The sequence below is a fragment of the Dromiciops gliroides genome, chromosome 3 (assembly GCF_019393635.1).
Source record: "Dromiciops gliroides isolate mDroGli1 chromosome 3, mDroGli1.pri, whole genome shotgun sequence".
Taxonomy (NCBI): domain Eukaryota; kingdom Metazoa; phylum Chordata; class Mammalia; order Microbiotheria; family Microbiotheriidae; genus Dromiciops; species Dromiciops gliroides.
Genome location: NC_057863.1, coordinates 589,452,029 through 589,476,067, shown reverse-complemented (window position 1 = coordinate 589,476,067; position 24,039 = coordinate 589,452,029). Strand labels below are relative to the sequence as shown.

At 39.9% G+C, this 24,039-nt stretch overlaps 1 protein-coding gene across 2 annotated transcripts in view; it reads right to left on the bottom strand.

Annotated features, from left to right (window-relative positions):
* Positions 1-23,214, bottom strand: part of LOC122746630 (protein argonaute-4) — a 44,545-nt gene extending 21,331 nt beyond the window's left edge. For both annotated transcript variants that reach the window (XR_006355565.1, XM_043992421.1), the window contains exons 1-13: positions 22,866-23,214; positions 19,796-19,961; positions 11,625-11,745; positions 9,566-9,747; positions 9,244-9,380; positions 9,027-9,161; positions 8,626-8,713; positions 5,680-5,827; positions 5,332-5,451; positions 4,576-4,704; positions 2,713-2,846; positions 1,547-1,731; positions 71-230 (exon numbers count right to left, since the gene is read on the bottom strand). Coding sequence is in view for 1 of the 2 variants with exons in the window: in XM_043992421.1 (XP_043848356.1) it covers positions 71-230; positions 1,547-1,731; positions 2,713-2,846; positions 4,576-4,704; positions 5,332-5,451; positions 5,680-5,827; positions 8,626-8,713; positions 9,027-9,161; positions 9,244-9,380; positions 9,566-9,747; positions 11,625-11,745; positions 19,796-19,961; positions 22,866-22,884 (1,724 nt within the window). In the remaining variant the exon portion in view is untranslated. The remainder of the gene's footprint in view (positions 1-70; positions 231-1,546; positions 1,732-2,712; positions 2,847-4,575; positions 4,705-5,331; positions 5,452-5,679; positions 5,828-8,625; positions 8,714-9,026; positions 9,162-9,243; positions 9,381-9,565; positions 9,748-11,624; positions 11,746-19,795; positions 19,962-22,865) is intronic.
* Positions 23,215-24,039: the final 825 nt, after the last annotated feature.

Below are 24,039 nucleotides of genomic sequence, written 5' to 3'. Positions count from 1 at the left end.
AACTGTTAAATGACCTCTAAGGTTTCTTCCAACTCAAAGTTTATAATCTAAGATTCAAAATAGGTCTTACCTTTGATGGGGTACAAGGACATTGTTAATTCCACCAAGCTTAGCATTTATCTTCAGGCAGAGATTAGAGAGAGTTTGGGGCGAAGTCTTTACTACATTTTTCACCTGAACACACTGAGTGGCCATTCCTAAAAGGGTATCACCAACACGTTTCACCTCAGCTAAAAGCAAACAAATAAAATAAGTTAGGTGGTTCTCCTAACTCAATAATTATTTACTGTGTATCTACTATGTATAGATTCCTGTGTCAGATGATGGGAAATACAAAGATTAAATAGTAAATAGTTCCTGTACTAATCAAATTTACAAAATAATGTAGTAAAGCTATAAGTACATCTCCCCCCCCAACACACCACCACTACTACTAACTTTGGGGGGGGGCAGGGCAATGAGGGTTAAATGACTTGCTCAGGGTCACACAGCTAGTAAGTCTCAAGTGTCTTCGGCTGGATTTGAACTCAAGTCCTCCTGAATCCAGGGCCAGTGCTTTATCCACTGCACTACCTAGCTGCCCCCCCACTACTAACTTTTAAAGCTGCCAAAATACTAAGGTCTGAGAAAGGAAAAATCATCCTTTTTTTGGTGGGAACTCAAGAAGGCTCCATAAAGAGGTACCATTTGAGATGGGTCCTGAAGGATGGGCTCCTCCCTGGAACCTCCACATGAGCGAGCATCCAAGATAGTCCTGCCCACTTCTCACCTGGATCAGCTCCTGATGTCCTGAGTTTTCCACTGCTATCCCAGTGGCCTTCTCCCACCTCTGACATCTCATTCCCTACCCCCTTTCCAGCAACTTCTACTTATTAGCTTCCCCCTTTATGCTCCTTGAGGACAAGGACTACCTTTCTCATATATTCCCAGCACTTAGCACAATGCCTGCCACACAATAAGCAGCAAGAATTTGATAAATGCTTTAACTTATCTAATGGGTAGAATTTCAAAAGGCAGAGGAGGGAAAGGACAGGGTGGGTATCCTGGCCTAAGGAGCCCACAGACTCAGTGGCAAGAAAGTATAAAATCTGTCTAGTGTATAGCCTGCAACCCAGTATGACTCAAAGGTGGAAGGGAGTAATAAGAGAAGTTTGGAAAAGTGTCGCAGGATTCCAGGTTGCAAAGAGTCTTGAATGGAAAGTTAAAGAATCCAAGCAGCTTTATTCAGTGGGCAGTAGAATGCCTCGAAGCATCTTGAGCAAAGCAGTAAACCATCAGTTATGTACTTGAGGAAGATAAACTATAGCATCACTGGAGTGAGGGATGACAGTTAAGAGGGAGTGGCAATAATCCCAATAATATATGCTAATGTTGATAGCTACCAATAACTTTGTAAAGATCATTCAAGTCACAGGCAAAGAAAAGATAAAAATTTACCTGTTTTTACCATGTAAGCAACAGACTATGCATATTCTGATCATAAATTTAAAAAAGAATCACAGGACCACTTAACATAGATATGAAATGACATAAACAGGAACTGTACCATATACTGGTGTCTTCCCAGGTAAGATCACCACTATCAGCTGCAGACCCACATACGTCATCTTGAGGTGTTTAAACATGGGCTCCACACTATCTGCTCCCTGTGCATACTTGCAAAAGCATGGCTGACCCTGAATGGGCATCCCGGCATCCTTAGAAATCTTACGCAATTGATCTGTAAAACTCCTGGTGAGAAAGAGCCATTGGCACAATGTTTGTTATTTCGCAGTCAGCTGGGGGCTCTAGCAATTGTCACAATCTAAATCTGTGCTAAAATGTAGCATAACTGGTGGCCAGAACTGAATTAGGAGCTGCAGCACTGGAGCTGAAGTGGGGCAGGATGTCATCAAATGATCAAATGATTGTTTCAGAACAAGTGTAGACTAATGTTAACTCAAAGATAATGTGATATATCTGGTTTGAAAGGAGGTAAGTCAATTTGTGCTTAAGTGAGTTGTAACAGAAACATACCAAGGGATATGATAGGATTAATTTAAAACATGGCCCAGCAATTAACCTCCCCCCCAAATTAAAAATATTAAAAGTAACTAGGATTTGAAACAAATAAAATTTAATTTCAATTTAAATATTGAATATAAGAACCCCAGTGCAGAAGGAAACATACCATTATTTCAACCCATGCATGAAGCTTTCAGAATCAATCAATTCTTCTGTGTATTTGCCAATAATTTTAACCATTCCTTTCCCTTCATATCAGCTCCCTTTTCTCACCTTGATTTTTCCACACTTCTTACTAACTTCCTCTATAAATCTGTAAAAAGTGATGCAGACTGAAACCAACAAGCCTAGTCAGTGTTCCTTCAGCAGCTAACAGAACGAGTAGCAATTAGTAAAAGCATCCTAGTGAAGACTAATCTATTTTTCACCTCAGTTGAACAGATAAAACTACATCCAGGAAGCTGAGAGGTAGAATCCCCACCAAACCTTAGTGGATGGAATCAGCCTGTGAGTCAGAGATGAGTTTCTGCTTTGAAAGCAAGGAAGCTGAAACTGACCCTGGCACAAACCTCCCCCCCCTCCTCCAGACAGGTGGGGACACTCCCAGAACTAAGGTTATGAGTGCCAGTGTAACACACAAAGACACTAAACGTAGCATTTTGTATTTGAAAGGCACAGGACCTAGCTACAAATATAAAAAATACTCACTTTAACAGATCTTCCCTGCATTGTTTCTGAGGAGCAAAACAAGCAACAGCCCACACTTTAATCTCAATGCCAGCATAAAACTGTTTTCCTCGCATATCCCATACACCTTGGTTTGGTGTAGCTACTGTTTTATTCTTTTGTGGGGGGAGGCAGAAGGGGAAGAAAAAAAGGGGGAAGAGAATAGATTACAATTCAAGAGCATGTTAATAATGATGACACAATAAGCAAAATTCTAAGCTCACATTAGTGTGGCGAAGAAGAAAGAGCCAAATGCTGAGTTGAAAGAGCAGGTCTAACAATACAATCAATCAAATCCCTTTACCTCTTTGGGTCTCAGTCTCCTCCACTGTTCATGAATAGGTTGGATGAGAGTCACTGAGGCTCTCTTCACCATTCTAGAATGTAATCTAGGAGTGCTGGGCACTGTTATTTGGCATAATTGTCTCCCCAAGATTGTCAATGATGACTTCCCTAGTTTGTTAGTCCACTACCATTTTTCAGGTGCTTCCTTTGTACCTGACACTGTTAAGCAGTGACACAAAGCAAGGCAAAAACATGGTCTTTCCCTCAAGGGACTAGTCTTTTTCTAACAGAGGAGATGGCATGCAAAAATACAAGATATATATGCAGCAAATGGAAGGTAATCCCAGAGAGAGGTCATTAGCAGTCAAGGGAGTAATAAGGCATTCTTGGAGAAGGTGGGATGTGAGCTCAGTCTCAGAAGTCAGGAGATGAAGGTGAGCACATAGAGCATGCCTGGCTGAGAGGATACCAGTGAAAAGGCTGGTAAATAGAGTGTTGATGGAGGAATAGAAAGAAGGCCAGTGCCAATGGACTGTAGCATTTGTGGAGGAGAATAGGGTTTAAGAAGACTAAAAAGGGAGGGGCCAAGTTGTAAAGGGCTTTAAAAGTCAGGAAATTTTCTATTTGATCTTGGGTGTAACAGCGAGCCACTGGAATGTACTCAACAGAAGTAGTGATGGGCTCAGATCTGCGCTTTAGCATGATCACTTTGACAGCTGGAGGACGGATGGGTTGGAGTGGGGAGAGACAATCTAGAAGGCGACTGCAGTAGTCCAAGCATGAGGGATGTGGTGGTGTCAGAGGAAGAAAAGGAGATGTATAACAAAGATACTGTGAAGGCTGAAACACAATTTGGCAATGGAATAGATATGTGGGATGTCAGGGAGGAATTGAAGATGATATTGAAGTTGTGTTCCTGAGTGGTTGGGAGGACAGTGGTGCCCTGGAGAGTAATACGGTAGTTCCAAAGAGGGAAGATTTTAGGAAAAAGATGAGTTCTGCTTTGGACGTACTGAGTTTAAGATGTATACAATACGTGGTGTTTAGGAGAGAAGCCAGGGCTGTATACACAGATCTGGAAATCATCAGCAAAGCGGGGATAACTGACTCACGGGAGCTGATGAAATCATTAAGCAAGACAGTGCAGAGTGAGAAGAGAGGAGGGCCTAGGACCCATCTCTCATGCTGCCTTAGCCTCCTTCATGACTTGGTCCCTGGCCTGCCACTTGCTTTCTTCACGCCTGCTTCTTGCAGAGGGGACCCTCAGCTCTGTCTCTTAACTTATGTGAGAATTGTGTTTATTTCAACAACCAGACAAACAAAAGGGGGAAAAACCAGTCATTGTCACTATCCCCTTGACATCAGGGAATATTGCCACAAATTTAAGGGTATATGGGTGGCACCAGGCAGGATATGTGGGAAGCTTAATAGTTCTCAAGGTTAGAGGGATACAAGATGAAAATACTGCTGTCAAAGTCACACATGCCTGAAAACACATTGCACATGATTGGTTGGGGACAGGTGCTTAATGGAAAAAATTTAAAAACACAACCACCTTACCCGGCCTCCATACTGTAGCATTGGTGCTGGCAACACTCTACCTGTCAACTCTGTCATTTCATTGTGAACAACAATACCAAATTCCTTTAGGTATGGATCAGGCCCACCTACCATGCTGTTACTTTTCACCTACAAAACAGAAAAAACCGTCATCATGGTTAAGCAATCAGTGGGGTAAAATGATAAAATGCATCATCTCTGTTATCTCTTACATAAAGAGGCCACCACTCTTGTAAGTAGAACAAAGATACTGTAAATTCTCCCTACATTTTTGTAGTATAGAGACACCATTTTAATTTGTTCAATATTTACTGAGTGTCCACACTACATGAAAGGTACTGTGTTATATATCATGAATGGATATAAAAATAAGAAAGATAGAATCCTTTTCAAGAAGCCCATCTTTGGGGGGCAGCTAGGTGGCACAATGGATAAAGCACCAGCCCTGGATTCAGGAGGATCTTAGTTCAAGTCTGGCCTCAGACACTTGACATTTACTAGCTGTGTGACCCTGGGCAAGTCACTTAACCCTCACTGCCCTGCAAAATCAACAAACAAAAAACAAAAAAAGCCCAGATTTGTTATCATTTTTTTTCTTACCAAAGAGAAAAACAAAGCCAAAAGCCAGTGAAATTAAGCCAAGACTTTTTTGTAGACATAAGAACAAAAACTTAATCATATCATATTAGGAAAATTTTCTGTCAGCCTTTCTTTCAATGCATAACTGGGATTACATAAAAACTGTATCCTACGCACCAGTCTGCTGATTTCCTCCTGTCTGTCAGGAGCAGATCTTGCAGTTGCCTTGATCATGGTGGATGTCTGATTGTCCGTTAATTTCTTGATACAACGCTGTCCTGCCACAATATTACAGACCTGCCATTAGGATAAGACAATCAAAGACTAAATTAATGGCTTCTGCCAAACCTGATTTTTTGAGAAAGAGTTCAGAAAAATCAGAATAGCTGAAATGTATTACACAGCTAAAACAATCTGCTTTAAATTGTCATACTCCATTTTCCTTTTAAGGTTAGAGGATAGTTTTTATAAGTCGATAGTCTAAATATGTGACAGAGTAGTAGGACCACATTTATTCAAGCTTACCTCAAGAGGAAGGTAAGTGTGCTTTTGTTCTTGCCCCACTTGCAGACAGGGAAGATGGGGATATTTCAGCTGCAAGCTATACTTCTGCTTAAAATACTGGGCTACTGTACATTCCATGGCCTGACCATTTTCCAGCTGTAGAGGAAAACTGTAGGATGATGTTATTTAGAAAATTTTGATCAACTCATACTTTTTCCCCTATTAAGAGTAAAATTCTAATCTCAAAGACATTTGCTATGTGGTTTATATCTTTATTATTTATTTTTAAATATACTTTTATATAAACATATTGAGTTGTTTTTTGGTGTTTTTTTTTTTTTTTTTGCTGCGAGGCAATGAGGGTTAAGTGACTTATCCAGGGTCACACAGCTAGTAAGTGTCAAGTGTCTGAGGCCACATTTGAACCTAGGTCCTCCTGAATCCAGGGCCGGTGCTTTATCTGCTGTGCCACCTAGCTGCCCCTACATATTGATTTTCCCAATAGAATATATGCTCCTTGAGAGTAAGAATTACTTCATTTTTTTCACATTTGTATCTCTGATGTCCAGGATAGAGCTTGGCAATTAAAAAATGCTAGCCAGCTGATTGATTCCATAGTACAGGCAAATCTTCTTTTGAACAGAATCCCTTAGTTCCACTCAGTATTTAAATCAGTTTTTATCAAAGATTCAGTTTAAATATATGGGACTATATTTCTACTTTTGTTGGAGCCAAACAAATCTTCAAAGGAGCTGAATAATCAGTGAGTCTCATAAACCAAGAAAGGGTAACTTAACAAGACTCTAAAATTTTAAGAAACAGGGTTTTTTTCGGGGGGGGGTGAAGGAGGGACTTCTTTAATAATAGCCCTTCATATTTTACATTGACAGTATGGTACAAACTTGTGATCTGTTACAAAATGTAGGCATATGTCACCTAACTTCATTAATGAATTCTACAAAAAGGATACCTCTAAATGGGCAAGAGGGTTAGTGGAGAAGTGATTAATGGAAAAATGTTATAAACTATAGAAACACCCAACTAAGGAGAGTAATACTGGGAATGTTACCAGTCATCTGATATGGGGTTTTAATATATCAGAAGTCCACTGGGGGCAGCTAGGTGGTGCAGTGGCTAAAGCACCGGCCCTGGATTCAGGAGGACCAGAGTTCAAATACGACCTCAGACACTTGACACTAGCTGTGTGACCCTGGGCAAGTCACTTAACCCTCATTGCCCCGCCCCCCCCAAAGAAGTAAATCCGCTTATAAAAAGTTTTAATGTCACAGTGCCACAATTTGATCAGGGCAATATTATATGAGGTATTCTTATAGAACACTTCATGTAGCTAGTAAAATACATTAGGTTCTAATATATTTCCTAACAAATATATTAGAAAAACAATAAAATTAGTGTGTTAGTGTATAGATATATAAGAACAATAGTGATTCCCCAATGGCTAAATGGTGAAAGTATATGTATGAACAAACAATTCTAAAAAGAATTTAAAATTATTAAAAACCATGAAACTACTGCTCTATATGACTAACAATATAAAATATGAAAATTAAAACAACTGTGAGATTTCATCTCACACAGAGCAAACTGGCAAAGATGTAAACAAAGGTGTCAAACTCATTTCCAGAACCAGATTAAAATGTAATTGGAAAATGTTTAACAAAATGAATAAAAATACAATACAACATAGGCAGTGTAAATTTCTAGTCTTCTAAGGTACTATGAGGCCAGTAGGGATCCTCTTCTATTTGAGTTTGACACCACTGATGTAAAAGACTGAAATGGTCAGTGCTGGAGAAGTTGTGGAAAAATATGTACATCAGTAATCTAGTGGTGTAGTAATGAATTGGTCCAGGCATTCTGGGAAATTAATTACTATACTAAAATGTATATACTTTCTGACCCAGAGATCCCATTGCTTACATATATACACCCAAGGTCACAGAAAAAAAGAAAGGTGCTAATGCTAGATAGCTCAAAATATTTATAGCAGCAATTTTACCAAAGAATAAGAAACAAAACAGATGCACATTAATTGGGGAATAGTTAAATAAATTATGCTACATGAATATAATGCAATATTACAGTATTGTGAGAAATCAATATGAAGACCACAGAGAAACTTAGATAAACTGATGCAAAGTAAGGAAAGCAGAATCAGGAAAACAATATATGACTGCTTCTATGAAAATGGAAAGAACAACTCAAAACTGAATACAGTTCAGGGGTAATTATAACTACTAAGACTAGCTCCAAAAAAGAGACATAAGAATAAACTTTCAAGAAATATTGTGACGACAGCAAGAAGCAACAACTGACAATGGGGAAAGAGACAGCACAAAAACTTCAAAAAACCTTTGCTGTCTGGACACACTGATCATGGAGTAAAAGAGCCCCACACCTCAATAGTAATTTATGGTATTATAATACAAGCAGTAGAGTGTAGTACATAAAGGGCTGATCGTGGGGTCAGGAAGACCTGGGTTTGTTTTCTCTCTCTCCCCCCCAATGTGTGGTCGCAGGCAATTCACTGAGAGATCTAGGCACCTCTCTAAGACTGTAAATTATAGAGTGGTCGCCAATCTGTATCGGTAGGGGTATCTAATATGGAATTCATAACAGGATTTGTTGACACTGATGAAATTACAAGTCTAGATCAAAATAATGATAGTAATAATGTCATGAAATTCATAATGATGACCTTGTTATCAAATTATGTACTCTTTTTAAGAAGTCGAGAAAGCAACATATCCTGTAAATATTTCCACCAAAAATGTTTGAAATTTTAAATACTATTGCTGAAAGAGATTTTCCCAATTGTTTGGAAAATACATGTATGTGGAAATTATTTTCAAATAATGTCAGATTAACAAGGCATTTAGTAGTACTACCCAAGCAAAGTACCCAACAATTCAATGTTAAATATCCTTTCAGATGTGATCAGCATACGTTTGATGGCTGGCGGGTCGTCTAGTTACATTACAAACTCGGTACTTTCGTTTCATCTGTCCGCAGTGGGTAACCTCAACCTTAAGACCTAATATAGAAGAAATGCCAAAACAAAGGTATTAGATTACATTCATAGTGATAAAAATAGAGTAACAAACCAGCCATTATCTTTTAAAAGGTACAAAACATACTTGTGAATGGAAAAATTGGAGAGGAGATAATAGGGCTAATTTTATCTTCCATCCTCTTAGGAAACTAGCCTTAGTTACAGATGATTCCTTTATTCCCCCCAACCCCAAATAAAATTCCAAACTGATTTTTTAAAAATGCTGGTTATTTCATTAGAATACATGCTTATAAGTGGTCACATAGCTGGTCATAAAACTAACACAAATACCCACCTCTGATTTCTTTGGTAAACTTGACACGCTGTGAGTCTGTAAGAGGTTTTGTTTGTTCATTGATGTTCTGAATGTCTAAAACCTCACACATGAACTCAATGATAGGCTGGGCACGGTAGAAAGCAGTAGCAGATACTAATAAACAGAATAACAGGACACTTAGTTTTGGGAATGGGTAGGGTTAAAACAGTGAAGTGAGGGCATAATTCTAGCATACCGTCAATATTCAGCATCATATTCCACATGGCAGGTCTCACAGACTGGTGGAAGCCAAACCAAACCTCCCTGCCCCCTCCCAGAGGGTGGTAGTAACCTTCAGGAGGGGAGAAGAATGAACGGCCCACAGGAGTATACCTGAAGAAACAAGAGTTAGCATGTTTCACAGGTAAGAAGTTCTCTTTTTCGGCTCTTGTCTTTTCCAAGAGTTTACTGCATGAGAGTACGAAAGAGGAACCATGTAGAAATCATCTTGGAAGTCCTAAAATAACCTACTCCGGAGACTAGACCTTCTATGGAATACTCCCAACAGGGACACTCACCTCATAGAAGGCAGATGCCTTGTGATCACATCAAGTGCCTGCACAGAATCTTCAGGCACTTCATTCAAATGCCCAGCCAATGCTTCCAAAAGTAACTGAAGACTTACTACAGACACCCACTGAATTGACACTTTAAAGGTCTGGTCCTTGCCCTCACCTGGAAGAGTCACTTCCATATCGACCTTGGTTGGGAAAAAAGAACACACACATTGATTAATGTTAAGTGCTACATAAAGCCAAGGTTGTTGTTATGAAGCTTATCAAACTAAGTATTTTTTCATCAAATATCAATTTCATAGCTTCCTGTAAATTACACATGCCTACCACAATCTTCTCCATCATTTTCCAATATTTCTTCAGTGGATGGAATGGCAAACAATGCCAGAGTATCCAGACAAATTTTATATATAGATATGACAGTCTAAATGCAACATGTTAGCACTGGTTTGATTCCAGTAATCCAGGCAAAAATTAGAGGTAATAATAATAGCTAACATTTAGTTGTCACTTACTATGTGTCAGGGCACCACGGAGGTGCTTTACAAATACTGTCTCATTTGACCCTCTTAATAATCTCGGGAGGTAGGTACTATTACTATCCTATTTTACAGATGAGGACATCAAGGCAAACAGAGGTTAAGTGACTTGCCCAGCATCAGCTATTAGGTGTCTGAGGCTGGATTTGAATTTAGGTCTTTTATGACTCCAGGCCTAGAACTCTACCCACTATGGCACCTTGGAGAAAGGATGTTACTAGGGCTAAGTTTACTTAATGTAGCTATAGTACAACTGGATGAAATAGCCCTCTATGTAAGTGGAAGAGTTACACTTATTAGAAATACTGAGGGGCAGCTAGGTGGTGCAGTGGATAGAGCACTGGCCCTGGAGTCAGGAGTACCGGGTTCAAATCCGGCCTCAGACACTTAACACTTACTAGCTGTGTGACCCTGGGCAAGTCACTTAACCCCAATTGCCTCACAAAAAAAAAAAAAAGAAAGAAAGAAATATTGAGCTACAGTGCATGTCATATATATCTTCATTAAGAAGTAAAGGAGGGGCAGCTAGGTAGCACAGTGGATAGAGCACCGGCCCTGGAGTCAGGAGTACCTGGGTTCAAATCCGGCCTCAGACACTTAACACTTACTAGCTGTGTGACCCTGGGCAAGTCACTTAACCCCAATTGCCTCACTAAAAAAAAAAAAAAAAGAAGTAAAGGAAATACAGGTTAGTATGCTTTGGCAATCCACCAGTGTGAAAGGGAGAGCTTTGTTATGCGGGAGCTATTGGATGACTCAAGAAAAACAGTCCCTGACATAGATCAACATCTCACAGGCTAGAAGAGCCAATGTCCATTATGATCCAAGTCTGAAGAACTATAGCTGCATGTGGTTATATAAAGTCTATCAGTTCAAAGAGTTGATTATAACAGTTAGTTAGAATATAATGCAAACAAAGCTAAGGTCCCAGGTTTGACCTTCATGTGGCCTATTCAGCTTTGTGCACAATATAACCGCTAGTTATACAGGCTGAAGGCTCTTTACCTAATCCCAGTTAGCTGTCTTGAATATAATCTGCCGGTCACACAGGGCTGGGGAAGGAAATGTGGATGGATTAATATGAACTAAGCATACATCCTACTCACGATGGGTCAGTAGCATAATCATATGAAAGAACAGTAATAATAGCTTCCCTTTATATAACATCTACTATGTGTAAGGCATTGTGCTAAGTACTTTACAAATATTATCTCATTTGATCCTCACCACTGCTCTGGGAGGTAGGGACTACTATTATCTCCATTTTACAATTGAAGAAATTGAAACAGAGATTAAGGGACTTGCCCAAGGTCACACAGCTAGTGTCTGAGGCTGGATTGGCATTCTAGGTCTTCTTGACTGCAGGTCCAGTGCTCTGTCCACTGACCCACCTAGCTGTCTCCACATAGCCATCCCCATCATATTATAGCACTTTGCAAATAGTGCTTAAGAGATAGTTTAAAAATTCATTCATTAGTGATTTGGGTTGTGATGACTTGTTTCCACCCATTATCAACACTTACCCTATCTCGTCCAATAGGCAGTGGGTGTGCTGTATACATGTTTCTTTTGCCATCATAACCAGGCTGCCGATCACCAAATATCTGCATTTTGAAGTGTCTCACCATTGTATCTACCACCTCCCTTAAACAACAAAGGAAATTTAGCTTTGAAAAATGGTCAACAGTCAGAAAGGCACCAACACATCTTCAACTATCTAATTTTAAGTCAAAACTAGGCATGATGGATTTCAGGGCATAATACAGTCATTTAAAAATATTTTTTCTAAAGCAAATTACCAGGGCTTAACCAAAACAACTGAAAAGCTTACAACATAAGGGAAGGAGAAAATTTGGCATAGGATTTTATAACCTCCTCCCAAATCTATGACTTTAGAAAATCCACATCACAAACAAGGAGCTTAGCAGCAGTATTCTCGCTTCCTAGAAATAAACTTAAGAAATTAATTTGGGACTTAAGTTCATATTTACTTAACACCCACCAGTGATGAAGAGCTCCAAGTGTGTAAAACAATGGGATGGAGGAAAACCTCAAAGCTTTGGAATACAGGACTTGAGTGGGAAGCAGTTCAGGAATAGGAGAAGCAATAAACTCAAGATCATTTCCCAAAGCCAATAACTTGGTTCTCTTGGATATTAAATGATGATACTGTTACTCTGTGTACAGTTTGGTTTTATTCGACAATGCTCACATATAAAGTAGGGAAAGAAGCATACTGGAATATTCCATTTCCAAAATGTACTAATGTAGTGTATTACATAACAAAACAGTGCATGACTTGCATACATATAGGATCACACACTGTGCTCTGGCACTGGAACAAACACAGCTGCTATCATTGTGGAGTATTAAACTCCAGTGGTGCCCAAGCATGGGGGTCTGTGACAGTGTGAAACACAGGAGTCAGTGAAAAGTCATGTACTGTGCACACACAGCATGTGAACCCTATCAACATACTTGATTCCTCAAGCATTAGGGTTTGTTTCTTATACACTAAATTATTTCACCAATGGTTAAAACAATGTGTCATAGACAAGTAACTTATAGTGTCATGAATTATCAAAGGAAGAAAGTCTATTGGAAATAATCAAGTCTTCTCCACCTTCCCTATTTTATAAAGGTAAAAACTGAAGCCCAGGTGGGGTAAGGCCTCAGGTTTTCCACATAAATCATAAAACAGAAATAATTCACTAAAGACAATTTACATGAAAATGTTCTTAGGATTGAGAGCCAGAAGGGACTTGGACATAATCTAAGCCAGTCACCTTATTTTACAGACATGGAAACAGAAGCCCTGAGAGGTCAAGTGATTGCTCCAAGTCCCAGAAGCGCTACATAGTAGAGGCTGGAATTCAAAGCCAGGTCCTGACTCCAAATGCAGCACTCTTTCCACTATACCACAGGGAGGCATGTAGCCTCTGTACTTTCTACTCCCTTAAGAAATGCAGGTCTGGGGCAGCTAGGTGGAGCAGTGGATAGAGCACCAGCCCTGGAGTCAGGAGTACCTGAGTTCAAATCCGACTTCAGACACTTAACACTTACTAGCTGTGTGACCCTGGGCAAGTCACGTAACCCCAAATGCCTCACTTAAAAAAAAAAAAAAAGAAGAAGAAAAGAAATGTAGGCTTTTCCTTCAGAATTTCTGAAAAAGCAGCTTAAGAATATGGGCAAAGCAAGAGTCTTCATGGTTTCACAAAAGATACCTCCCTGCAAGAAAGAAACTGATAGGTTTGAGTGACATTCTTCTCTTCCTCCTTTTACACACTTACCATGATTTATGAATGTGGCATTAGTCTTATATCCCCGTTTTTATAGGAATCTATAAATAAGTCAGAATTTATGGAACTCCCATACCAAACCACCAAAGCAGTGCTTTACAGAACTAGACAAATTAAAAATGAAATCCATCTAGATGAAAACAACGTCATGACTCTCAAGAGAAATAATGAAAAAAAAATATGGGAAGGAATAGGGCCTAAGTATAGCAGGCCTCAAACTATATAACAAAGTAGTACTCATCAAAACAATTTGGTATTGAAGAAATGGGTTGATCAATGACTATTATAGGCACATAACATAGGGAAGCAAGAGAACCTAGCTGTCTAGTATTTATCTGACTAAAAACTGGGAAACTAAATCAGAAATTAGGTGTAGACCAAGACCTGATATTAAATACCAAGGAAAGCTCCAAATAGATGAGTGTATATTGATATATAGATCCAGATATAAAAGGTCACATCATAAACAGATTAGGGATAAGGAAAAAATTACTTTTCAGAATAATGGAGAGGGGAAGAGGTCTTGACCAAACAAGAGATAGAGAAGTACACATAAAATAAATTTTGATTACATAAAATTAAAAAGGTTTTGTACAACCCCGCCCCTTTCCCCCAAACAATGTAGCTAAGATTAGAAGGGAAGCATTTAACTGGGAAAAAATCTTGACAGCAAGTTTCTCTGATAAAGGTCTCATTAGGGGGCAGCTAGGTGGCGCAGTGGATAAAGCACTGGCCTTGGATTCAGGAGGACCTGAGTTCAAATCCAACCTCAGACACTTGACACTAGCTGTGTGACCCTGGGCAAGTCACTTAACCCTCATTGCCCCACAAACAAACAAAAGGTTTCATTAACAAGATATATAAAGAATTGATTCAAATGTATTAAAAAAACAAATGAGGGGGCAGCCAGGTGGCGCAGTAGCCCTGGATTCAGGAGAACCTGAGTTTAAATCTCGCCTCTGACAGACAGACACTTACTAGCTGTGTGACCCCGGGCAAGTCACTTAACCCCTATTGCCCCACAAACAAAACAAAACAAAGAAATGACAAGAGCTATTCCACAAATGATAAACGGTCTAATGATATGAACAAGCAATTTTCAAAGGAAGAAATCCAAGCCATCAAGAGTCATAAAAAAAAATGCTCCAAATCACCAATAATTAAGAGAAATGCAAATTAAAGTTACTGAGTTGCCATCTCTTAACTATCAGATGTACAAAACTGATAAGAAAAGAAAATGACATGATGGAGAGGCTACAGGAAAACAGGCACATTAATATACTGCTGGTGGAGCTGTGAATTGGTTTAGTCATTCTGGACAGCAATTTGTAACTATGCATCTGAAGTAACTAAACTGGCCATACATTTTGACCAAAAAAACCCACTCTAGGTCAATGCTCCCAAAGAGATTAAAGAACGAGAAAAAGATTCTACATGTATAAAAATATTTATTAGCAGCTCTTTTCTACAGTGGCAAAGAACTGGTAACTAAGGAGGGTGCCCATCAGTTGAGGAATGGCTGAACAAATAATGGTGTATATATGTAACAGAACACTATTATTGTGCTGTGAGAAATGTTAAAGTTAAAGGGTTCGGAGAAACCTAGGAAGAATTGAATGAACTAATACAGACTGAAGTGAACAGAATCAGGAGAATAATTTATAAAATATAAACCCCATTATAAAGACAATTTTGAAAAACACAATGACCAGATCATAACTCCAGAGGACTTTAGGATGAAGAATGCTAAATATGCTGAATAAGATTTATATTTTTTGGCATGTGGCCAATATGGGAATTTGTTTTCCCTGACTATGCATATATTTATTACAAGAGTTTCTGTTTCCTTTGCTACCACAAAGAGAGCTGCTATAAATATTTTTGTACCTGTGGGTCCTTTTCCCTTTTTTATGATCTCCTTGGGATACAGGCCTAGTGGTGGTATTACTAGATCAAAGGGTATGCAGTCCCATAGCCCTTTGGGCATAGTTCCAAATTGTTCTCCAGAATGGCTGCATCAGTTCACAGCTCCACCAACAATGTATTAGTGTTCCAATTTTTCCACAGCTTCTCCAACATTTATCATTTTCCTTTTTTGTCATATTAGCCAATCTGATAAGTGTCAGGTGGTACCTCAGAGTTATTTTAATTTGCATTTCTCTAATCAATAGTGATTTAGTGCATTTTTTCATATGGCAAAAGATAGCTTTGATTTATTCATCAGAAAACTGCCTAGAACCTGCCCTTTTTACAAATAAGTACAGTCAAGAAAAACCAATCCACCCCATGCCATGTCTGAAAATGTATATTCGCAAACTTTAAGGCACTATATAAATGTCAGTTGTTTTTCATAATGATGATATTAATGAGGAAGGTTGTAGGCCTACTTATCCTAGGTTTCAAGATTTATTTCCACCTCTGCCAAAAAGCCAATTCATTAATTCAGGAGAAATATAATTGCCAAGCAGATAACTTACATTAATATAATACTTTAAAATTTACAAAATATTGTCTTCACAACCCTGTAATATGGGGATAATAATTGTATTATCTGATTTACAAGAAACTGATGCCCAAGGGGTTTTGTGACTTGTCCAGGATCATGAAGTTAATAAACATTAGAGCTAGGATTTGGCCCAGGTGATCTATCTCCAATTCCAATCCTATATACGATTTTTTTTCCACAGATGACTGGGTTTTATTCCAATGAAACTGCTGTGGGTCACAAGGGCTCTAGGACCAAGCCTAAGGCCACAAGGCCTCATGTGGACTAACAGGACACACAGTACAACAGCGTCTGAGATCCAAGGTGACATGATGGGAAGGGATTCCAATGAGAAGCCCACAACAGGGCAGAGCCTAGAGCAGCTGACAGAGCATGCAGACGTTTATTTTACACTATCGAACAGTGTGTGAGCCATGCAGTGGTCTCAAGCGTACAGGATGTCTAAGAGTTCCTTGGTGCAGTCCTCCTCAGTCCATGGACACACAGTCCATGCACGTCTCCAGCTGCTCGTGGGCCTTCATGCATTTCTCAATCTGTTCACAGTATTCCCTCATAGTGGTCAGGGGGGTCCACCAATTCTTGCTCCTCCTCTACATCTTCCTTCTTGGGGTCCCTGCTGTCCAGCGTCTTCTTGTCACTCCCCTACACCATGGCTGGTGTCCGCTCCAGCTTCTGTGAGCACAACTGCTCCCTGCAGGCCGAGAAGGACTTGCCCCAATCCTATATACTATTCTATATACTCTACACTAAAGTGTCTCTCCTGCTGGCTGAACTGCAATTTAAAAAATTCTATATTTAGTAACCATAGGTAAGTACTGCTAAAAACCCTGTAAAATGAGGCATAGAGGGTTCTTTTTTTTAGTATCATAAAATATATCTAAAATAAAAATTAAGTGTCATATGTAACAGGTTTACACTAGAAGCTTTCCCAACAAATATAGGTATAAAGGAAGGGTACCCATTTTCCACTCTATTATTTTATAACAGTTCTGGAAATCCTAGTAATAGTAATAAGACAAGAGAAAGAAATTAAAGTTGTAGAAAGAAGAAAAAAGGAGATAAAACTATCTCTTGCTGTTGATGAAATGATGGTTTGTTTGTAAAGTCCTAGGGAATCAACAAAGATACTAGCTGAGAGAATAGCTTCAGTAAAGTTTACAAGCTACAAAAATCAACCCTCAAAAATCAACATTTGTATATAACAACAACAAAAAAAATCCAAATGGTAATAATAGAGAAATCTCATTTCAAATAACCACAAAATACACAAAATATTTGGGAATCAATTTATCAAAACATAAAAAATACTGTCTAGATTCAATTACAAAATGTACCTTCAAAGAAATAAAGGGGGCAGCTAGGTGGCACAGTGGATAGAACACTGGCCCTGGATTCAAGAGGACCTGAGTTCAAATCTGGCCTCAGACACTTGACACTTACTAGCTGTGTGACCCTGGGCAAGTCACTTAACCCCAACTGCCTGACCAAAAAAAAGAAAGAACGAACGAATGAACGAACAACTTATATAGCTAAAGGACTATTCACAACTCATGGCTGGGTTGGGTCAATATAATAAAAGTGACAATAACACCAAGGTTAATTTAGAGTTTTAATGTTTTACCAAACTATCAAAGGGACATTTCATAGAACTCAATCAAATAACAAAATTCGTTTGGAGAAACAAAAGATCTAAAATATCAAGACAATAATGAAAAAATATAGGGATGAAATCGAACTACATGATGAAGTAATAGTCATCAAAACCATTTGTACTAGTTAAAAAAAAGAGAATTAGAGCAATGCTAGACTGGACTAGGGAGAAGCATAATGATATTGAATAAACCTGAAAACATGATTTACTTAGGAAAGAACTCTATTTGATAAAAACTGCTGGGAAAACTGGAAAGCAGCCTACAGATATTACGATTAAACCAGTATCTTACACCATATTCCACAATAAATTCAAAAATGAGATTTGAATATTAAAGTTTATGGCATTAAAAAAAACATAAGAGAAGTTTGTCATATGCCTTTTAGGTAGCTATGAGTAGATGTATTCTGGACCAAAAAAGGTAGAGAAAAGATCACAAATGATAAAAAACAAGTTTAATTACATAAAATTAAAAAGTTTCTGCACTAGCAAAATGAATGCATCTAGAATAAGCAGCTGAATGGGGGGAACAGAAGAAATCTTTGTAGCAAATTTCTTGGATAAGATCTTGGGTATCCAGGATATATAGACAACTAACAAATAAGACCAAAACTATTCCCAAACTGATAAGTAGTCAAAGGATAAGAACAGTTCTCAAAAGAAGAATCACAAACAATGAAATGCAAATCAAAACAACCCTGAGGTTTTACTTCACACCCAACAAAATGGCAAAGATAATAAAAGAGGGGAATAGCCAAGTTAGAGGGTCTGTGGAGAGATAGGCACATTAGCGCATTGTGGGTGAAGCAGTGAATCAGTATAAACATTTTAGCAAGCAACTGGAATTATGTAAATAAATTAACTAAAATGTTAATACTCTGACCCAAAGTTTCCCAGGCATATGCTCCAAGGAAGTCATTGATAAAGAAAGGCTCCATATACACCAAAATATTTATATCAGCATTTTTGGTGGTAGTAAAGAACTGGAAACAAGTAGATTCCCATCAACTGGAGAGTGGCTAAATAAAACCTGTTGTACATGAAGATAATGGAATGTTACTGTGTTTTAAGAAGTGACAAATATGATGAATATGGAGAAACCAGGACTTACATGAACAGATGCAAAGTAATCAGAACCAAGAAAACAACATGTACAATGACAAAAACAATGTAATGGAAGCACAACTAAAAAATAACTGAAAATGAATGTGCCAAAATTACAAAGAACAAGCTTGGCCCCAAAGAAAAGATCAAAGACACCTTCCCCTACTCCTTTTCAGAGGTGGGAAATCATGGGTATGGAACAGTGTTTATATTTTCAGAAGTTTTCTGATGTACTGGTTTTACTGATTGTTTTTTTTCTCTTCTTTCTCTTTAAAAAGTATTCTTTACTTTTGAGGGAGGAGATGAGGGATAGAAGGGGAATTTTAAGTGATATAAAAACAAAAGATATCAATAAAAATCTATTAAAAAAAATAAATTTAATAACTGCCAGTCAAAGCAAACATCCAAATGCACAAGAATAAAAAAGTGAATTGTATGTGAAGAAAGCATTTTTAAGACCCTGAATTAAGGTTAGAGGTGTACTTGGTAGCATATGGAATCAGAGTAAAAGGCAGACATTCTTACAACTATGAGAATAACCTTCTGCTATTGATATTTATCTATGAAACAACCTGAAAAACTGCTAATGCAGGTTGGTCACTCCTTGTCCACTGTGGCAAACAGGGAAAAGCTAGACCCTGTTCAATAATCTAGGGTGACCCTTTCTTTTCTTCTAGTTCCATTAATCTTTTCTTAACACTTATTCCTACCAATTTTACTAGTATGAAATCTCAATTTCCATATTACATTACTTTCTACCACAATAATCCCTCCAAATGCTTTCCATATGTGCTGAGAACTTCTGCTGCTTCCCGTTAGCTAAAGGACCCTTTCTTTGACCTGCCCCTTCATTCAGTTCAGTTTATTGAAAAGCCTATTACTTAGTGGCAGGCGCTGTGGGGGATATAAGAATACTGTGTGAAATAGTCCTTGCCCTCAAAAAGCTTAATGTCTTGTTGGAAAGATCAAACCTCTCCAGAAATAACAAACACAAGGCTATAAATAATTCAAGACTGTAAGAAACAGAGCGTTGTTGAATGTCACAGCTGATGCCAGAAGAAATGACCTGCCATTGTCTTCTGTTTAGCCTATCCAAGTAACTTTTCCCAGAATTCCTTTTTTTGCAATCCTTACCTGTTAACTCTCCGAGGCCGTTTTTCTGGTTTGATATCCACATCATAGTGATAGACCTCTATTTTAGGAATCTGAACCTGAAAATGATTGGCTAGAAGACGGATTGGCTTCCCAACAGTTCCAAGGCCAGGACGACGGGGTGGTTGGAAAAGGCTGGCTGGAGGTCCTGAAGAAGTAGAGAAACAATGACTATGCCCCCGGTCACAAAGTACAACCATCCTATTGTGAACATAAGTGGTCAGTGAGTGTTTAGAAATCTAAAGATGTTCAGGTGAAAACTAAAGAACACCATGGGTACACTGCTAATATGAAAATTGAAAAAGAGAAGCTAAATCAAGATTAAATAAACCAATACACTATAATTCATAAAATTTGGCCAACTGGACGTTTCTCTGATTGGTTCTACAGATAGGTCAGCAAGTGTATTTGTATTTTAAAACAAAGCCACTTCCAAATTCTTGAAGCAGGTATCATTCAAAGGTCAGAGATGCTCTGTTAGCCATATACTATTATAGTCTGCACCACTGCAGTCTTCATAGGCTGATTTGTAGCAGGAGATTAAGCAACAGGTATTTTAAAAATTAATTTACCTGAAATTCTGATATTAAAGCATAAGCTCTCACATCTAGAAATTAAAATTTTTTTTAGCTTTGTTGGCATCTTGATAACAGGAGTTTTGTGATTTGCTAGTCTGAATTTTAGCTTATTCTCTCTTAATTATAGCATTGAATACAGATAACAGCTAAAATAAAAATAAGCTATTTACTACACAGGTGTTGAATAAACTGAGCTGTAACAACAGAGTTACTGTGTGACTGGATATTTTAAGTGTTCATGACTGTAATATTCTCTCACTTAGAATAAAATGAACATTTATTCTGACAAAAAAGAATAAACTTCACAAAAGGAAGTGATCCTGCTCTCAAACAAGGAATAGAACACTTGCTTTTGACCCCATTTGATAAAAGATATTAAAACATAATCAAAGTTTTATAAATATTTTAACATATGTAGCAGATCCAAATATATGTACAAAAATGAAACTTCAAGCTTTTTCAGTGATGAGAGTCCACTAAAGACTAACTTTCATAATTTGTACCTGCTCTAGTCTCTAGTGCCCTTTAGGAGTTTTTAAGATCCACTTTTTTCAAAGCAAACAGTCACATAATTGGTTAACTATACTGCTCTTACTCAAGAGTGGTGATACCTATATCCTTGTAACCTAGAGGAATCATTTCCTAAAGAGTGATAGGTGAATAATAAATGTTAAAAATGTTTCACTTGGTACTGTATTGAACACATTTAGTTAAATCAGGGAGATTTCCTGCCCATCCCTGGGTCTACTTTACTTTTCCACATTCTGTACTTAGATATTGCTACAAGATAGGAAAGATAGGGGGAAGAGGTAGTTTGAGAAAAAATTAAGACTATAAATACTGGCTTTTCTTCCTTGGCAGAGGTCAGAAATGAAAAAGTTGCGGATCATTTTTTCCACGAAGACTTATCTTTCTGAGTTCAAATCCAACCGCAGACACTTATTAGCTGTATGACCCTGGGCAAGTCGCCTCACCCTGTTTGCCTCAGTTTCCTCATCTGAAAAATGGGTTGGAGAAGGAAATGGCAAACCATTCCAGTATCTATGCCAAGAAAACCCCAGATGGAGTCATGAAGAATCGGATGACAAAGACAAATCAGTCTTTAAAAGACAAATGACACCCCACGTCACACAGCTGGTTTGTGGCACAGGAAGGCCCAGCAGGACCCAGTCCAGTACAATATTCTTTCCAGTCATACTCTAAACTTTTGCACTAAAAACATGACTTACATGGGGTGAAGGAAGTAATGGAAATTGACTAAAAGCAGGCCAACCACTAAGTTGTTTCTCTTCTGAGGTGTTATGGGGCATTTCATCTTTTCTGTGTTGGCTTGATCCTAGAGATCTGTTCACACTTTGAAAAACGTTTTAAATGAGTCTTGATTACTGATATACTGTAGTGCAGAAGGAATGAGCACAATATTGGGAATCAGAAAACACTGGTTTAAGTTACAGCTCCATCAAACAAAATGACCTTGGGAAAGTCATTTGGCCTCTGATCATAACTGTTAAATGAGGGAATTGGACAAGATTAACATTAAAGTCCCTTCCAGCTTAATTACTCCAACTGTGAGGCTTTCCTAGTAATATGCCAGATCTATAAATAATGAAGGTCTTTAAGGCAACTTAAGCAGCAAACAAGGGTAAAGTTTAATCACTTAATTATACTTCAAAATTCAAAATAAATTAGCTTTAGGAAGTTTCAAAAGCCTTCAAATGTGATTTGTTCATGTTCCACAAAACTCCTCATTACAAATATCTTTTCTAGTTCACAAATTAAGTTGGCTTTTTAGTGGCAATATATATTACACTCATTTCCCAGTCCATAAAAATAAAGTCCCGTGCCACTTAACCAGAGCAAAAAAGAGGAGCACCTGTTACGTGTGTGTGTGTGTGTGTGTGTGTGCGCAGTGGCTAGTCCAGTAAACCCTATCTGATGCCTGCAAGGCATGTGTAACATCCTGATAATTCCTGAAGAGGTGATCACCTAGCTTTAGTATTAGGCACCCTGGCAAAAGCCACAATCCTGTCTGTTAGAAAGCCCGAGTCTAAACACTAGACACACACACACACACACACACACACACACACACACACACACACATTCCTCGACCAAATCCCTCCAGAGACTGCCTGCCCTGGGGGCACACACAAACTAGGGGGGACTGGCTACCTCGTGCACCAGGAGAACCTAGCCACCACCACGTGTAGAAGTCGGGGCTACTCGGCCCCTCAGTCCTTAGTGGTCAAGAGAGCCAGATCTCGAAGGCGGCACTTTCTCAGGGTCCCTTCTCCAATCTATGGGAAATGGGACAGTTTCCTGGCAGAGCCAACAGGCATCCCACGGGTGGGGTCGGGTAGGGAGGGGCGGGCTGGGGGGGCCGGGAGCCGGCGGACGCGCGCGCAGATCCCCTCCCCCGCCCCGGCCGCGGAGCCTGCGTGTCCCCGCCGCGCCCCTCGCGCTCGCTTCCTCACCAGGTCCCAGAGCCTCCATGGCGGCGGCGGCGGCGGCGGCGGCGGTAGCCGCCTCGCCCCGCTCCCCAGCGGCGCCTCCCGCTGAGGGCCCCGCCGCCGCCGCCGCCGCGTACCTCTTGATCTCCGGAATATTGGCGATGGGGGGGGGGATAGGGCTGGGCCGGAAAACTGGGGACACGGGGAGGGGAGGGGACGGGGACGGGGAGAGGAAGAGGGGGAGGAGGAAGAGGGGACGGCGGCGGCGGCGGCGGCGCCCAGGGGAGGGGGCTCCCGTGGCTCTTCCGGTTTTAGCGACAACAAAAACAATCCCCGCCGCCGCCGCGACTAGGAGCTAGCGCGCGCGCACCGGCCCGAGGGCGGGCCGCGCAATCGAGTACGCGCTCGGTCTCTGTCGGGAGCGCGCCCGAAGGTTGGGGCTTAAGGAGGGAGGCGCGCAGGCGCGAGGACTTCGCAGACCTCCGGAAGGGCACGTCCTTGCAGTCGCCTTGGGCACGGAGGGGAGGAGAACGGGAAGGGCGGGAGCTAGGAAAGGGACTGAAAAGGAGGCGACAGGTATGGTACAGGTGCCGTCACGGCAGTCCAGTCTTCCCCTAAGCCCTGACCATGTGCCTGGCGCTCCGACCTCAGACTCCCCCGGCCTGTGCTGTGCACCCCGGGCCGGGGAAAAGTCGCACGAAATGGGAACTGATGAACGGATCCTAAGATTCAGAGCTGGTAGGAGCCGAGGCTCCATTCGGAGGCCCCAAACCCCCAATTTTTATTTAACAAAACAAACAACCCCAACTCATTTAAAGCCCTACTCGGTCGGACTCCTGCCTAACTTTTCAGACCTAGTCATCTTATACTTCACCCTCTGTGTCCTTGCTGACACAGACATTCTGGGCCTTGCACACTAGCCACCCCTCAGGCCTGGAATCTGCTCTTTGCAACCCCTCACCCCCTTTCTTCCATCAGGCTTCGGGAGAGGGTTTCTCTTCTTCCATGAAGCCGCCTGTGATTGCTGTCTTCCCACTCTCTTATTTATTGTTTGCGATGCTGTGATACAGTTTGTGTACTGCATACCTATGTGCAGTAGAACGTATGCTACTTGAAAGCTGGGGGCTGTTTTTGGTTTTGCCATCGTACACCCCTCTCTTCCGGCCCTCTGCCCAGCACATAACAGCAGGCACTTAGT